This window comes from Ursus arctos, unplaced genomic scaffold (genome assembly GCF_023065955.2).
Source record: "Ursus arctos isolate Adak ecotype North America unplaced genomic scaffold, UrsArc2.0 scaffold_11, whole genome shotgun sequence".
Lineage (NCBI taxonomy): Eukaryota > Metazoa > Chordata > Mammalia > Carnivora > Ursidae > Ursus > Ursus arctos.
Window position 1 is genome coordinate 7,658,857 of NW_026622775.1, and position 17,901 is coordinate 7,676,757.

At 45.6% G+C, this 17,901-nt stretch overlaps 1 protein-coding gene across 1 annotated transcript; it reads right to left on the reverse strand.

Annotated features, from left to right (window-relative positions):
* Positions 1–3,313: 3,313 nt before the first annotated feature.
* NEUROG2 (neurogenin 2) lies at positions 3,314–4,132 on the reverse strand. Its single transcript, XM_026499083.3, has one exon. The coding sequence runs from the start codon at positions 4,130–4,132 to the stop codon at positions 3,314–3,316; it is 819 nt and encodes a 272-aa protein (XP_026354868.2).
* Positions 4,133–17,901: the final 13,769 nt, after the last annotated feature.

A 17,901-nucleotide genomic window follows, 5' to 3' on the forward strand; every position in this document is an offset into this window, starting at 1 on the left:
GCGTACAGGACCAACCTTCGCACCTCTCAGCCCTTAGGTAACACGCGCTGGAAAGATCTAGCAACTCTGGCGGCGTGGGACTGTCACTGGAAAAACATCTCCTTGGCCTTGTTTGAAACGTTTGCCATCAGAGAGCTGCCAGAGAAAGAACGGCTGCTCAGCCGTCCATCAGCGGCTGGATGCAGACAGACCTGGCTCATCCCGTGGTGCTCATAACGTGGGGAGGAATCGCAGAAAATAGAAGAGCGACTCTGTTCCCTACTGCACGAGCAGCGGCCTCAACCCTGTCATTCTCATTCTGACAGAGGAGAGGAAAGGACGTCTCGGCCTCAGCCCACGGGCTGTGGAAGTTGCTGCGCGACTTCCAGCGCCAAGTGAGGCAGAAAGATCATCACCCTTAACAGCAGAAAGAGATTGGACGCCATAAAAAGTAATTGCACCAAGTTAGTGTGAAATAAGGTCTGCTCTAGATGAGGGAGGGGAAGCCTGAGTATAGGTTACAAACGACAGACGGAATGCCAGCCATGTATGCCATGCTGCTGCTGTGTACGGGGACCTACAAGCTCCAGCTAAACGCGTCTCGGGTCTGTGTAGGGGTGGCTGCTCCGTTCCGCTAAACAGTGGGCTCGGTTGTTCGCTGTATTGCCCTTACTCAAAGCTGTGATTATTGGGCCATCTCGCTGTTCATGCCTCTCCAACTAAACAATTAGGGTCACCTGCTTACGGGATCACCCACCAATTGAGGTTTCCCATAGTCTTGGGAGACTAACTGCCCCTGAGGGTTTGTCTCCACAAACCTGTGCCATGAAATGTTTCTTTGGCAAATTTCCAAAAGAAGCACCATATATCATCATAAGCATCATCACTAGAACAATTATTTGGAATTAAAACTGTGATGCTTTAAAACTATCCTACTGAAATTGTTTTACTTGCTGGCTTAGTTTTTTAAACACTAGAAACATAACTGTGAATACCGAAGATATAGCACTGTCTCCTCATATCAGATAATCAAGAGCGGCTAGGAATAACACAATCTCTAAGTAGAAAGGTTTACCAACAGGTCTCTTATGTCCAGCTATGAAAACAAAACGAAGCAAATCCACGGCTTGGTTCTTCCTTTGATTAAAGAAAATGGTTATTAAGATATTAGACACTTAGTATTTTCCATATGGATAGAGAGGAGGAGTAGTTTCAGATAGATATCTCAGGAGAAATTATTGTTGCTTAATGTGGAGGAGTGGAAGATTTAGCACAAGCCACAAGCAGATATGAAGTTCATTGGGGGTGGAGGGGTGCATGAACAACCAACATTTCTTTGCTAATGTGATTTGTTTTTTTAAAGCTTGTGTTGTCCAGTGGACACCGTCCTCCAAGTAAGGGGCTTAAACCTAGAATGTGGTCAAGCTTCACTTGGTCATCTTTGACCCATGGTGCTGCTCATTTCTGCTTTGGAGATTGAAGTGCAAGTTATAGAGTTATGTGTTTGGGAAACTAGGAAACCATTTTTGCTTTCTCTTTGAAGAAGTTTTGACTATGTAATTATTTTAACAAAAATGGAAAGCTTAGCTATTTCTCTCAGATACAATTTATTCCAGCTCACTCTGAATATTTTTCCTCCAGGAGTCTGCTTTTCAAATCAACAACTTTGTTAAGATTGCTAATACAAAATCAGCTTCCAATCATGAATTATAAATACATCACAGATGTTAGAGCTGGAAGGGACCCTTGGAAATCACTGTCCAATCCCTACATTTTACAGGTGACAATTGAAGCTCAAAGTGTAAGAACCACATTTCTACACATTCTAACAAGTAACTTCAGCTTCACTCTTTTTTTAATATCAAGGTTTCTGAACTTTGGAACTTATCATGATTTAATTGTCTTTTAACCCTCCCTGCCTTTTTACTGATCTTCTTCATTCAGAAATTGATTTCTTAAAAATCAAAGTTGTTTGCACGCAGTTACACTCTGTTGTCAGGTAGTGTCTCAAATATCATTCAGCTTCTTGTGATCTCTTAGATGTTATGTGTCAGTGAAATTTTACACACAAACACTGATGAAAAATACAAGTACTCTAACTCAATTTGCTACAGGGAGATTTTCAGAAAAGCACAACACATTCTTCTAAAAACCACAAAAGCAGGCAAAAGAATACAACACAAAAAATTATGAAAATTATATATTTTATTTATAGTTTAATCACAAGAACAATTTTTTGTTCAAGATGTAAATACATACTAGAATAAACTCTGTAAAATATACAAAAAATACATACTTTTCCCATGAAAAATTTCTTTATAATAAATAGAAGGGAACACGTGTGTGGCTGATCCTGATAATGCTCCGTGTCTGCTTAGGTTTTCAGTCTGTTGATTTATTTTTAATCTCTTGAAAGAATGGGGGAGTTCCTTCTCCCCTAAAAGGTCGAGATAAATAATGCATGAAGCAATCCTCCCTCCTGATTTTTCCCTTTTCCTCCACATTTTTCCTTTTGATAGAGAGTTCAGCCTAAATTTCCACGCTTGCATTCAATCATTACAAAGCCTACAAATTATACAATGACTTCTAACCTGGCCCTCTAACAAAACAACTTTTTTCCCCTTATAAATCATAAGAGACAGATGGCAAAATGGAGAAGAAAAAGGAAAGAGAAGGACGGGACAATAGACATTGTGACGAATCTGGGAAACAGAACAAAGTGCACATCAGAGAGGGAAAGTTTGGTTTGACAGGTGAAATTCCCACAGCCCGCAGACAGCAATGGGAATAAAGCAGATGCCAGCCATTGCAAATCTGTGGATAATATTATTACCGGTAAAATCATTCAGATGCTAAGATACATTTCTTTCTACTCGACATTAACATCTCTATGTAGAACCAAAGGTGAAGAGATCAGAGGAACCAGTTGCATTCCCCCTGCGAGATTCACACGAACAGCTCCGAGTCCTTCTGGCGTTAGAGAGAGGGGGAGGAGCGTCAGTCCGCTCTGCAAACTCTTTTGACACGCCACCTTCATCGCTTCCCGGCATCTTTTTAGCCTTAAGAAACGCCCCCCCCCCCCAAATTCTACCATCCTCTTTGACAATAAGCTCCATCACACCGTCAATAAATTAGAGACCGTCTGAAGGAAGGAAAACTTTAGACAAGGAATGCAGCAAACAACCCAGGATTCAGAACGGCTACATCTGCCCCGTGAAGTGAGATGGTTTCCAGGGCTTAGAAGTGGGGACAGGAGAGGGGTGGGAGGAGGGCTTGGTCAGGGACAGGAACGGGAACCCACTAAGGCCTGGCGCGGGTAGCAAGGATGGCAGTTCTAGATACAGTCCCTGACTATGGGGAGGTGAGGTGCGTAGCGGTGCTTGTCGGGAGGTGGGGGCTGCCAATAGTCCATGTCAGAACCCACCGGGCTGGCAGGAGATAAAGTGCAGCTGTAGGGGGAGGTGGAGTTGGAGGACGCCGAGGAGGACGGCGCTGGGCTGTTGGTGCAGCTCCAGGTGGACGCAGGCGACGGGCTGTCTCCGCTGCTGCTCAGGGAAGCGCTAGCGGCTCCCGGGCTCAGCAACACGGTCTCGGAAAAGAGCGCCCCCGGCAGGCCTCCGCCGCCACCCCCACAGTGGTCCGCCAGGCGCAGGGTCTCGGTGAGCGCCCAGATGTAATTGTGGGCGAAGCGCAGGGTCTCGATCTTGGTGAGCTTGGCGTCCTCGGGGAACGTGGGGAGTACCTCGCGCAGCGCGTCCAGCGCCGCATTGAGGTTGTGCATGCGGTTGCGCTCACGGTTGTTGGCCTTCAGTCTACGGGTCTTCTTGATGCGCTGCACCGTCTCGGCCGTCTTGGCGCCGCGGGAAACCGCCCGCGCCCTGGAGGGGCGCCGCTTGCACTCATGCACCAGACCCAGCAGCCGCGCGGGTCGGCAGCCCTCGGCTCCGGCCGGCGAGCCGCCCAGAGCCCCGGGCCCGGCCTCTGCCCCACGCGGCCGGCGCGCCCCGCCCGACGCGCCCAGCTCCTCCTCTTCCTCCTCGTCGGCGCTGGACGACAGCGGGGTGAGGGCAGCTGAGGCGGGGGAGGCCGAGCCGAGCAGCACCAGCACGTCTTCTTCCTCCTTCAACTCCAAGGTCTCGGATTTGACAAACATCCTACCGAAGAGAGCGGGGAGGGAGAAAGAACCAAACGAGATGTAAATATAAAGGCCGAGGCACGTTCTCGGTGTCAGCGGGAAGTACTCCTGCGCGCACCCGCGAGGACTGGTTCGGAACCGCGCCAAGGAAGAACGTAGTTAGGGAGGAAACCCAGCCAGTGCTCTCCAAGCTCAGGAGAGAGCCCCTCGTTGTGATCCCGCCGCCAGCCAACCGGACCCCGCACTCGGCGGGCCGACCTCAAGGCTGTGTACCCGTCCGGAAACAAAGATTCTGTGTGAGCAGAGGGCGTGGTGGAAGGGGGTGCCGGGAACACCGTTCCAAGTTAGAAGCCACAGGGCGGATACTTACGTAGTTCGCTCCCTAAATGCGTCTCGGCGTCGCTATTACTTTGGCTTGTGCTGCGAGTCTCCGCGCTGCCGGGAGCGCAGCGCTGCGTCCTTCGCCCCGCTTGAAAACAGCGGATCTGGCGCGGCTCCGCGGGGGACCAGTCCGACGGGCGAGTTTGCCAAGAGCCCCGGCGATCCGCCCGGGTCTCGTGTGTTGTGGTGGTGGTGCGTGTCTGTCTGTCAGTCAGTCCTCGGCCGTGCGGCTCCTGGCACGCGACTCCCGGGCACTCCAGTTAAAGCGAAGCTGCTTGTGGTTCAGTGGCTGCGTGTCTGGCACACGACTCTCCTTAAAACCCCTTATATACCACCAAGAAAACAATCAGATCTGCCCCCGGGGCCCCCATCTTCCCCCCACCCCCGGCCGCCGCCTCCCCCACACCCCCGGCCGCCGCCTCCTCCCACTGTGCCGACCCCCCTTCTCCCCCGCTTTTCCCTCCCCCGGCTTATTCCTTTCATTGCATTATCATCATTCATTTCTCTCTTTCTTCACCCACTTCCCCCCTCCCCGGCCCTGCCATCCATCCTCCTCCTCCTCCCATCGCCCCCGCCTCTTTTCCCCCTTTATCTAATCAGCATAAAATGGTTCTAAAGCTCCTCTTGGAGCTCGAGGCTGCGGTCGGAGCGGCTGAAGCCGCGGTGGCGGCTTCAGCTCAAGCTGCGGCCGTTGTCGCCGCCGCTGCCCATTGTGATTGGTGGCTCGCGCTCGGCTGGAGCGTGCCGCTAATTTATTAATGAATGGAGGTCGCGAGGCGCAGCTGGCCAATCAGGGCGCCCCGGACTCCGGGAGGCCTGCGAGCCACGCGCACCGGAGCCCGCTCCCTTTCAGCCGCTCATTAGGGGCCGGGGCGCCGGGGGCCGTTGGGGAGACCGAAGCTACCGCCCCCGCCCCCGTCCTTGCGGCAGCACCCCACCCCCCAGCCCCGGCGCGCGCGCTAGCACAGTACCCGGCGCTTCCCCGCCTCTCAGCTCCCGGACGCCGGGATGCGAGGAATTAGTTAATGGAGGTCAGAATGCCGGGGAAAGCAACTAGCCTCTGGTGCCGCCGGGCGTCTCTTGGCAAAGCCTCTTAGGAGCTGTATCAAATAGTAAATGATTTTAAAAACGCAGTCATTTGGTTAAGGGAGGAATATGCGGTGGGGGGTGGCGAGTTGTGGACACCTGGTGGGCAAGCACGTTTAGGTTCCAGAGAGACCGGCGTGCGAGGGTGAAGGAAGAGGACGTTGGAGGGTTCATCGAGGCGTCTCCTAGGAGGAGAGCGATCGAGTGTGGGCGAGGTCGATGGGCTTTTAGAGGACGTGAGAATAAAAGCACTCACGTGTTAGAGCTAAAAGGGCTTCCTTATTTTACCTGTGACAAACTGAGTCTCCGGGAACTGCCACAGGTTTTGTTTGTTTTGTTTTGTTTCTCGGGTTAACCTCAGTTTACCGCAGGGCCAGACAACCAGGTGGCTTCCTGCGACGGCGACAGCGAGCGGAGTGGGAGGAGCGGCCGACCTGCAGCTCCCGCGAACGCCTGGGCTGCACTGACATTTCCGTGACCTCTGCTTCGCGCTGGGGGGCGTTGTAGGGACATGGGGCCCGTCCTTCTCCTACTCGCGGCTTTTCAACGGGAAAATAGAGCTGAGGGGTACTGGACTTAGGAGGAAACTTGTTCTGCATTGCTCGTCAGCCCTCCCTCTCTCCTCCCCACGCTTATCCCACCCTCTGGTCGACGTGGCTGACTTTTCTTAGAGACAGAAGCAGAGCCCCGAGAAGTGTGTGCTGCGCCGAGCATTAGACCATGCATGAGTAGTGGCGATGGATCTGGACTCCGGTAGATAGGAGAGGACTCCCTTGAGATCCCTTTTGCAAATTAAGTTTTTAAGCAAGGCGCATTTGAAATGTTGGGAGTTGAAAAGTGGCAAGGGAAAAAGATAATTGTCTGCAGGTCTGTGTCTCATTCAGTTTGTAGGAGTTGGAAGCAAGTTTATTTCAGAGAAGGGCATGATGAAAGTGGTCGTTAGTATTTGGGCATGATTTTAATTTGTTTAATATTTTCTGCAGGGAGTAAGCAGGATTGGAAAGCACAAAGTAAAGAAATTGAAAAATTAGAATCCCACAAAAGAAACTTTTGCCCACTCCAGCTCTCCAAACTCCAGACTTTCTTCTGTCTCGAAATGATTTTACAACTGCCATGATTTTCACTTTGCTTGATGATATTTGTGTTTTGCCTCTCCTCCCTTTTGAAAAACAAGTTCCCTAAATTTAAAAGCAGTATTTCCCCAGGTTACCTCATCCGTCTTTTCTGAGCAGCTTGATTTCATTTGTGAGAAGTGCAAAAATGTATAAAGATGGGAGAGACACTTTCAGTCTCCAACATACAGTAGCTGCCTCTCTGACACTTCTTTGGGTCTCTGGTTCTGTATCATGAGCCTGCAGAATCAGAACTTCAGGAAGGAGTTGGATCAAGAAGAAGATGTGTCCATAGTAAAAGTTACTAGAAGTGCTTACAGTGGTTGCATGTACACCTCAGCATTATTTTCCAGGTGATGATCAGTGATACCAAACAAGTAAATACTCTTCACAGTCCCCCTAAAAGAAAGAAAGACTTCAAGTCTTGGATGCAAAATTTGGGGGTTAATTTGAATGAAACAGGATGAGAAAGCTGGGTTCTGAGGAAATGATCAAAGACTGCTAAAAATAAATACTGGAATGATGGGAGGAACCTGGAGTGTCAGTCGGTAGATAGCAAAGAAAGACAAGCCAATAGGCTAATGTAATAGAAAACAAAGGAAAGTTTATTTTAGTATCAGTAGAAAGGTACCTCTTTGGACCAGTTGTTTTAAAATTCCCGTTTGGCTAGAAGTGCTGGGTTGATCTGATGATAAATTATATTAGGGGGAAGAACAGAATCAGAAACCAGTTAAGAAGAGGCTTAAAGGAAAGCCTGATCAGCCTTGTATAACTCTGAACAGACACAGAGATCAAGCTGGGTCTAATGCTTAGTGTGAATCCACAATGGATTTCTTTAGTTGATTGTTAATAGCATTTGGGTGTCTGACTCCCCCATTTTTATGTTCTCCCAGGATTTTATGTTTTTATGATGCACCGAAAGTGTACATGCTTTCTCTTGTCAAAATCCAAACTTTCTCTACTGTCTGTAAGAAGTTAATAATGCATATTTAGGCATGTCCTCTGCAGATATTTAGTAAAGGTAAAATATTATTAGGGTAAATTGCACATTTCTGATTCCAGGAATTTCCCTCCAAAGGAAAAATTATGCCAAGAAACTTAAGGTTGTGTACATGTTCAAACATTGACATCAGCCAACCTCTAATCTATGTAAATATAAAGATATCATGGGCATTACAGAATTTTATCTTTGAAATAAGGGCTTCCTTGGGTGTATACAGTGGTGTATGTTAGATTACTGTGCAAAGTACAAGAGTTTGAAAAAAAATCACCCTTTAGATCATCTTGGAATTCTAAGAATTTTGGTTGTGTGTTTGTATTGTAGCTTTTGAGAGAAGCATCACTCAGTAATAGAACACTTCTGGAAATATTTCCCACTATGAAGAATATTATTTTTAAAAAGAAAAGAAAAGAAACAACCCCAAGAACAGTCTAACAACGCTAGTGAAATTCAGAAGCCAACCATTCACACTCAGTTTCAGAATTCTATTTGTTCAGCATTTTGCTCGGTTTTGCTGAAAGAAAGAAATTTCGATTTGTACTCAGATTTGCGAAGACGTGACCAATGCCAAATATCCTTAGCTGGACTCTTCTAGCACTCTTTTAACTTAAATAAATTCAAGAGGCACTTGTGTGGTCTAAAAGATTGTCCAGATGAAACGAGGCTGAAATGTTATGCGAAGGGGGAGGGGAGCGCGTGAATAGCATCAGTGAGGATGGTGACCGAGGGCCGCTCCTGTCCACTGCGTGAACTGTCCTGAAGGGTCAAACTGTTCATCTTCAGCCCTTCTTTCAGTGTGCAATCCTACTTTAAGAGAACAAAAGCTCAAAGCAGGCAGTTATCAAGAAATGGGAGCACAATGATTTAAACTCATCCCTAAGCCTTCGAAAGAAAGGGGGTCGAATGCGTGTAGCCAGAGAAAAGTGAAGTAAGGGGAGGGGTGAAAGGGTGGAGATCTTTAGAAAGTCTTTGTTGCTTCTAAGAAGCTTGAACTTTGAGGCGACCCAAAAGCCCTAAAGTTTAGGGTAGGTGTTGCTGTGGGGCCATAGGCTACATCCCATCCACACTTCGACCTCACAAGTGGCCAAAGAGGACAAAAGGTCTCCTCCTCAAACTCTCGCTGTGGCAGGTGAATGGGGGTGGTGGGGGGTGGGAGGACCGCGAAGGAGGGTGCTTTTCCCGGAGTGCCAGAGGAAACGTTTGCCTGCGCAGCGAGCCTGTCCCCCAGTTCCCAGTAAATCACCCTGCCTGCTAGAGGAGGGTGCGTCTACTCTGCTAAAACGACAGGATGACGTGCCTGCCAAGGGGGGTTTTGTACCCTAAGTCCTGATCCCCCGAGTGAGCTCTCAGAAAGGTGGAAAGATGGCGAGAACAAGTTAGCCAATCCTGAACATCGTTAGTTCTTCACTGGGGGCTACAAACGCAGTTTCCAGAGCCGGGAAAGCCGGCCTGGGAGAGATTAGCTTTCCCCGCCGAGGACTCCTCGCAATGCCAGAGTTCGTTATTTGTGATGACAAGCGTAGGGAGCTAGTGTGAGCTCGGAGTTTTTGGCGGTCCCTTTCCGGGGAGCTAAGGAAGCCCAGAGAAATAGCTCTGTAAACTGACGCCGCACCTTCGTCCTGGACCCCTCACGGAATTCTCCGTCTCCCCTGGTTTTCCCCTCGGATCCGGTCCGGGGAGGGTTCCGCACCAACCTAGCCCGGGAGAGGTGCGAGCTTCACCGCGCCAGCCCTTCCCCCTTCCGGACGCTGGTAGCCGCGGAGACATCCGCGCGACGAGACGCAAGGCGGGGAAGACCCTCCCGCTGCCCCGGAGCCCCACTGCCGAGATCCTTGCCCCAAGCCCACACAAAGTGCTCTGGTGTCCCAAACCAAATATTTGGGAGACCGATCTTGACGCACAAGGGCGTCTTGATCGTGGCGAAATCTGCCCAGCAAGTGCTGGGAGATGCCCTTTCTTCCGCCCGACCCTAACCTCTCCCCACCCGCTCTGGAAAGGCAGAGCCCTGCAGGCTTCTCTTCGGCCCTGATGCGACCCAAGTGCCCCTCTTCTTTCCCAGGAAGGAAAGAAATCACTGTTAGAAGATTTTGCCAATCCCCGCCAGCTTTCTGATTGTTTTCCTCAGGTAAGGGGAAAAGAACAGCCGGCGCGTGAATGGGTGCCCGGGGGCCCACTAGTGAAAGAAGGCTCCCCCACCCTGGCCCTCTGTGCCTGCAAAAAGGGACATTGGCTATCCAGGGGAAAGTGCAAGAAAGAGAGCACTAATCGCTGAACCAGGAGACAAACACGATTACCAGCTCCGAGCCTTGAGTCAGAAAGTCTCATAGACTTTAAGATGTTAATCCCCAGCATAATCCTTCCTTTGGCGTGTAGGAATAGTGCAGCCACAAGAGTTGTTTTGTTATTTATATTGGCGTTTAATAAAACTCAGCCAGTGGTGAATGGGCTGCCCACTCTCCAATGGTAATTAATTCCCTATTTCAGTGACCCAATTGTCCTGGGACTGAGCGTTGGGCCCGTCCCGGTGCCCCGGTCCCCCTTTGTGCGGATACACGGCCCTCGTGCTTCAACAGCTATGGAAACTCATTCTTTTGATGTCATTCAAGGAGTTTTCCTTGGGCATCTTCTAAACTTCAAGGACCCTTTTCTTTCTCCGTTTCATGAAAAGCAGTGCGAGCTTGACCACCTCTGTAGAATTTAATGATTTGGTGAAAGGGCCCTTTGGGGTTTGTATAAGGAGTTAGACTGAGAGAAAGGAAATTTGGCAGCCTGCTCCCCAGCCCGAACAGTACCGAACCTGGAAAACACAAAACTTATTCAGAGCAATGGATAAAGATCTGAAAGCTGATTTTTCCCCCCTCTCCTTTCCCCGCTAAAGAAAAAACAACACCCCCCCAAACACCGAATTCTCTTCTGGAAAGAAATGTATTCTTTATTGTTGCTGATATAGATTAAAAGGGTGATATTGTGGTAAATAGATTTGAATCTTTAGGAGAGAAGTTTCTTGAATCGTATCTTTGGGGAATAGGATATCAGCTTCCCACTTTAACTCATTCAATCATCCCTCCTTCCTACAATCGAAATATACTTAAGGAGCACCCAGTGTGTGCCAAGCACTGCTATCAACCTCTGGGAACAATGCGACGCCCCAAGACAGACACGATTCCTACACCATAAAGCCTGCATTCAAATTAGTAGGTAAAAAATTTTTTAAAAATACATAAATCAGGAAACCGTGTGTTATGTAGATAGTAAGACGGGGAAATAGTGGAAGACAGCGAAACTTCGTTTTGTTTGCTTTTCAGAGACCCAAAGCATATTTCAGAACCCAAAACATTCGGGCTCGACCCTTACAGCTGATGTTATTCATGCTTTCCTTCCCCCAAATATTTCTCGAGCGCCTACTGTGTGCCAGGCGCCGTGCGAGACGCGGAGTACGCCCGGCGAGCGAACCAGACAGCTGCGACCGGCTCGGGGGTTGGTCACGTTAGTGTGATAATGCCACCGCTGACACTGCACTCCGCCGAGCGGCGACGGCCGGGTCTCCAGGCCGGGAGGGGGCGGCCGCGGCGCGCCCGGGCAGCGCTCCCTGCACAAGTAGCTCTTCTATGTCTTTATACGCACTTCCAAAAAAACTTCGCAAGTCACAGAAACAATACAGAATTCAACTAAGAAAATACAGAGTGAACCATATGGCCTGGGTGGCTCGAGTCGGCTGCATTTTCCTCCAAACAAAGAAGGGATTGAGAGTTGAAGGAAAGGAGAAAAAAACCAACTTTCCGGCTGATGAAGCTGTTGTCTGGAGGCAATGATCCCAAATCTGAAGGCTTTATTCCGGCTCCGACGGAGACGTGATATGTCATATGATTAGCATCTTTCATATTTACAAGAGTGGTATGGGCTGCCAGTCTTGAGAGAAAGGCCAGAGAAAGAAGGGGGCATATGCTGAAATGGATTTTGCATTTGAAAGAGAGAAAGGAGATCGGATAAATACACTTAAACGAGGATTTCGTTTTACTCCTGTTGAGTTCTAATGGATTGTTGATTGAGATTTTAGGGGCCTGGAACCGAGGTGTCAGCAGTAATTTAAAGAAGGCATTCAGTCCCCCAGCGCCTCTTTTCTCCATTTCCCCCTCCCACCCCTCCCACCGTCTCTCATTTACGCCTTCAAGCAGTACAGGGACCGAGAAGGCTTTTAAAACAAAACACAAAACAAGATCTCACGCGAGGGCGATATCCGAGGGAACCCGAAGGCTGATGGGTTTGGAAGAGGCGCCCCCTACCGCCGGCCGCGCCCGCGGGGGTCATGCTCCTTTCCCGTCACACCTAGTGTTTGCAGGTCGCTCAGCTGGTCCCGGAGAGCTGGGTGCGCGGCGAGGTCCTGGCGCCCCCTGGCGGGACCACGGGGGACTACGACGGGGCCCCGGGTCTCCGGAAGAAAAAACAAGACTTCGGGCGTCAGTGGTGTGGGCCTTGGAGCAGAAATAAACATACAAGACACCACTCCCCACCCCCAGCAGTTCTGATAGCAGCCAAGTTTGAGAACAAGGGGGCCTAGTCCCCAAGACTTTTGTTTTGAGGATTTCTCTATTCAACAGCTAGAAGTGATGCCAAGATGCAATAGACTAGGGAAAAGGCTTGAGTTTCCAGACTGTTAAAAGGACTTCATATGCACTTAACAGGCATACACTGTGTCTGTATATTATGTAATGTGTGTAGATGAATGTTTCTCCTCACATACAGCCACTTTCCAGATTCCTTCTCAGATTGCTTGTCGTTCCCCTGGTATATGTTTTTCTCTTCCAAATTGATATTGGATACACATTTTAGCCAGATATCACACATGTTGGGAGAAGGGGCTATGAAATACATAGGGCCAGTAGCCTTAAGCCTCATTCTCTGTATTCAGTTGCCCAAATTTCTATTTCTGCTCCCCACTTTTATTTCTTTCCCACTAAAATTAACTTTGTCAGGCAAATTGTGTTTTCCCAAGTGTCAAAGATAACTTAAGGACTTACACTTTTAGCACTTCACCTGTGAATCTTTTAAGCTTGCCCATATTTACCAATCGTAGAGTCTGCTTTTTCCTCTCCCACTCCCCCTGCTTGTGTTCCCACTCTCACTGGCTGTCTCTCTGTCAAATAAAGAAATAAAGTCTTTAAAAAAATAAAAATAATCAGGATCTAGAAATTGTTTAGTTCTGAGTTTCGCTTTCCTATGCTTTTAGGGCTTTGGCTTTCTCTGTTGACAGAACCCGTCTTTACGCTGAAGGAGGTTACTGTGGGTTTCTATTTAACTTTTCATTTTTATATCACCAATTACCACACTGAAACTATGCTGTGTTATTGTCCAGGCATGAGGCAGCAGGATTGAGAATAAGGGAAAGGAAAGGATTTGCAAGAGGATGATGGCATTCCTCTCAGCAAACTCTCTTTTTCTCCAAGGTATTTTTTTTTTTATTTTTAAGGCATTGAGAGTTCATTTTTTCTTGAAGGAAGAAAAAGAATAATCCACAATTCAATATTGAGCAGAAAAATCAAGACTTTCTAAAGTTTTTTTATGGTAAATGTGTGCTAAGAAATTTCTGAAAAAGAAAATAAAACTTGTTTTTAAGTTTCCCAACTGCATAGAATCTAATATGCTCCTAAAAATTGAAGGAAAATATAGTTTATTATTTGCATGAATCTGATGACCTCTATCCTTATACTTCAAATTATTTGAGCTATACTGGATTTGAGATCAATGCTTTCTCAGAAAATGAGTCACTGAAAGGCTTACAGGAATATGTCTTAGGGCTAACTGTATTGTTCCTTAGGATAAATTGCTGGCTGTGAAGAATCACATGGTGTTTGGTTTCTTCTCTGAATGAATATTCCTTTGGCCCCAGGTCTCATGAAATAGGCATCCACAGCGCTTACCTTCCCCTAGAGTGATGCTTGGAAACAATTCTTTTGTTCAAAATAAGCTAATTAAGGAGTAGTATCTTACTAAAATAATAGCTTTTTCCTTTCTCTTATCCCGAAAGCTCAAAGTGCTTTTTCTTCTTCTCATAAAATAGGAATGAAATCAAATAAGACATACAGACTTTTGGGGTATCTGGGTGGCTCAGTCAAATTAAGCCTCCAACTCTTGATTTCAGCTCAGGTCATGATCTCAGGATGTGGGGTTGAACCCTATGTTGGGCTCCATGCTGGGTGTGGAACCTGCTTAAGAGTCTCTCTCTCCCTCTGCTGTTCACCCCCTTCTCTCCCTCTCTAAAAAAATAAATATTAAATAAAATATATGCATACAGTCTAATAAGTCAGTAATACATTTCTTGGTTCTAAGCATTTAGCCAAGAAAGAATATCTAGTGATTTCAATCACCATCTGACAATTGGAAATTTATGGAGAAATAAATCGAACTAGAGAACACAATAAATTTAATCATTGTAGAGAATTAAGTCAAAATTTAAGTTAACATAGCATTCATGGAGATGAGGACCATTAGTCAATTTTTTCTCCTCTTTCTTTTTGTTAATCAATATTGATTACATAGTACATGGTTCATAGCTGTGCCAAAGCTGTGTCAGATCAATATCAGTGTTCTTGACAAAATTGTCTTCTAAAGGAATGATTTCTTTTGCAGTTTTTTCTCCATTTCGTCTTTCCCCATATTTTTAGGTTGCAGTGAACAGCCAAAAGAGACAGTGTTTTCTGGCTGATACCTGATGGAAACAGAAACTAGAAAATACTTCTTGCAGAGGGGAGGCAGACTTACGATGAACCAGGCACTGTACTAGGTAGCAACTTGCAATATATTATTTCATTTAGTCCTCACACAAATCCCAAGGAGGACATTACTGTTGTGCCCATTTTCACAAATGAGGAAACTATTGCTCAAGGGTGCATATTAATTAAAGGTCAGGATCCCAGTCACAGAGTAGATCTGTCACACTATGTACCCATACTTGAGGACTCCAAGCCTATGCCCTTTCCTTGAGAAATTAACAGAAGAAATATTTCAAACAATAATGACTGAAATTTCCCCCCAGATTAACATCAGACACCAAACCACAGATCCAGAAACCTCAGAGAATACCAAGCAGGATAAATGCTCCACTCCCCCCACCAAAAAACCACCTAGGCCTATCATTTTCAAATTACAGAAAATCAAAGATAAAGAATAAATCCTAGGGGCGCCTGGGTGGCGCAGTCGTTAAGCGTCTGCCTTCGGCTCAGGGCGTGATCCCGGCGTTATGGGATCGAGCCCCACATCAGGCTCCTCTGCTAGAAGCCTGCTTCTTCGACTCTCACTCCCCCTGCTTGTGTTCTCTCTCTCGCTGGCTGTCTGTGTCAAATAAATAAATAAAATCTTTAAAAAAAAAAAAAATCCTAAAAGAAGCTGGGGTGGGGGGACACCTTACCTGTAGAGGAACAAAGATAAGAATGACAGCTGACTTCTCAGAAACCATGTAAGCAAGAAGAGGATGGAGTGAAATATTAAAAGTGTTGAAATAACTGGGGTGCCTAAGTGGCTCAGTCAGTTGAGCTCCTGACTCTTGATTTTTGCTCAGGTCGTGATCTCAGGGTTGTGAGATTGAGCCAAGCATTGGGTTCCATGCTAGGTGTGGAGCCTGCTTAAGATTCTCTCTCTCTCCCTCTGCCCCTCCCCATCCCTGCTTGCTGTCTCTCTTTAAAAAAAAAAAATTGTTGACACACGAAAAAACCCATGCACCTAAAATTCTGTATCCTGAGAAGTTATCCTTCAAAAATGAAGATGAAATAAAGATTTTCTCAGAAAAACAAAAATTGGAGGGTTTTTTTGCCAGTAGACCTGCCTTATCAGAAATGTTAAAAGAAATTCTTTAGCGAGAAGGAAAATAATATAGTTCAGAAACTCAGATCTACATAAAGTAGATGAGCATCAACTAAGGAATAAATGAAGGTAAAATGAAACCCTTATTGTTATTTTTAATTGATCTAACAGATAACAATTTGTTCAAACTAATAATAGCAACAATGTATTCAGTAACAAGCTAATAATAGCAACAAGTATTCATGTATACTTATGTGAATATATATGCCTATGTCTGCTTATATATAAGTGAAATGAATAAAAGCAAAGATACAAGGCAGGAAGAAAGGAATTCGGGTTATTTTGTTATTATGAGGTACTTGTACTACCTGAGAGGTGGTATAGTGTTATTTGAAAATGGATTTGGATTGGTTGTAAATATATATCGCAAACTCTAGGGCAATCGCTAAAACAAAAAACAACAACAAAAGTATAGCTGATATAATAAGAAGGAGGAGAAAATGGAGTCATATAAAATGTTCCACTGAAACCAAGAAAGGTAGGAAAAGACAAGAAACAAAAACAGGAATAGAGATCAAGGGCAACAACAATAATAAGAATGGCAGCTATTAATCCAACTGTATCAACAATCACATTTTGAATGTCAGTGGTCGAAATGCACCAAGTAAAAAACAGAGTTTGTCAGAGTGGATCAAAAACACAACCCAACTGTATGTTTTCTACTGGAAAGCCATTTTGAATATAGATAAATACAGGTTAAAAGTAAGTGGAAGTAGGGGCGCCTGGGTGGCTCAGTCGTTAAGCGTCTGCCTTCGGCTCAGGGCGTGATCCTGGCGTTCCGGGATCAAGCCCCACATCAGGCTCCTCCAATGGGAGCCTGCTTCTTCCTCTCCCACTCCCCCTGCTTGTGTTCCCTCTCTCGCTGGCTGTCTCTCTGTCAAATAAATAAATAAAATCTTTAAAAAAAAAAAGGAAGTGGAAGTAGAAAAACGCACCATACTAACACCAATCAAAAGAAAGTAGGAGTAACTATATTAATGTCAGACAAAATATTAATGTCAGACAAAATAAACTTCAAAGTAATGAAAGTTATCAGGAATGAAGAAGAGCGTTACATAATGATAAAGGGGTCAATTCTCCAAAAGACATAACAATCCTTAACGTGTATGCACCTAACAATAGAGCATCAACTTAAAGGAGGCAAAAACTGATAGAACTGTGAGGAGAAATAGCTGAATCTTGAGATTCTCCCTTTCTCCCTCAGCCTCTCCCCCCACTCATGTGCTCGCTTGCATGTGCTAGCTTGCTCTCTCTTTCTCTCTCTCACTCTCTCTGAAATAAAGAAACAAAGTCATTTAAAAAAATCTATTAATGTAATCCATCACATCAAAATCCAGGGGTAAAAATCACATGATCATCTTAATAGATGCAGAAAGACATTTGGCTAAATCCAACAGCCATTCATGATAAAAACTCCCAGTAAATTAGGAAGGAACTTTGTCAACTTGATAAAGGTCATCTGCAAAAAACCTACAGCTAGTAGCATATGTAATGGTGAGGAACTCAAAATTTTCCCAGTAAGACCAGGTATAAGGCAGGATATTCCCTCTCACCACTCCTTTTTAGCATCATACTGGAAGTCCTTGGTAATGCAACAAGGCAGGACTAGGAAATAAAAGGGACAGAGATTAGGAAAGAAGATGTAAAACTGTCTTTGTTCATAGATAATATGATTGAACTATGTAGAAAATCCAAAAAAAGTCCACAGAAAATCTCCTAAAACTAATAAGTAATCACAGCAAGGTTGCCAGTTACAAGGTTAATAAACAAATGTTAATTGTTTTCCTATATAGCAACAATGAACAAGTGGAATCTGGAATTAAAAACACAATACTATTTACATTTGCACCTGATTTAATGAAATACTTAGGTATAAATCTGTGAAAATAAACAATATATGAGAAAAACTACAAAGGTCTGAAAAACAAAATCAAAGAACTAAATAGGTATTCCATCTTTATGCATAGAAGACTCAATATTGTCAAGATGTCAGTGCTTCTCACCTTGACCTACCAATCCAGTGTAACCCCAATCAAAATCCAAGCAAATTATTTTATGGATATTGACAAACTGATTCTAAAGTTTGTATGCGAGGCATAAGGCCCAGAATAGCCAACACAATATTGAAGACCCAGAATAGCTAACACAATACAGAAGGAGAAGAACAAAATTGAAAGACCAATGCTACCAACTTCAAGGCTTACTATAAACTTGTAGAAATCAAGACAGTGTGGTATTGGTAAAAGAATAGACAAATAGATCAATGGAACAAAATGGAGAGTCTAGAAATAGACCCTTATAAATATAGTCTACTGATCTTTGACAAAGGAGCAAAGGCTATACAATGAAGC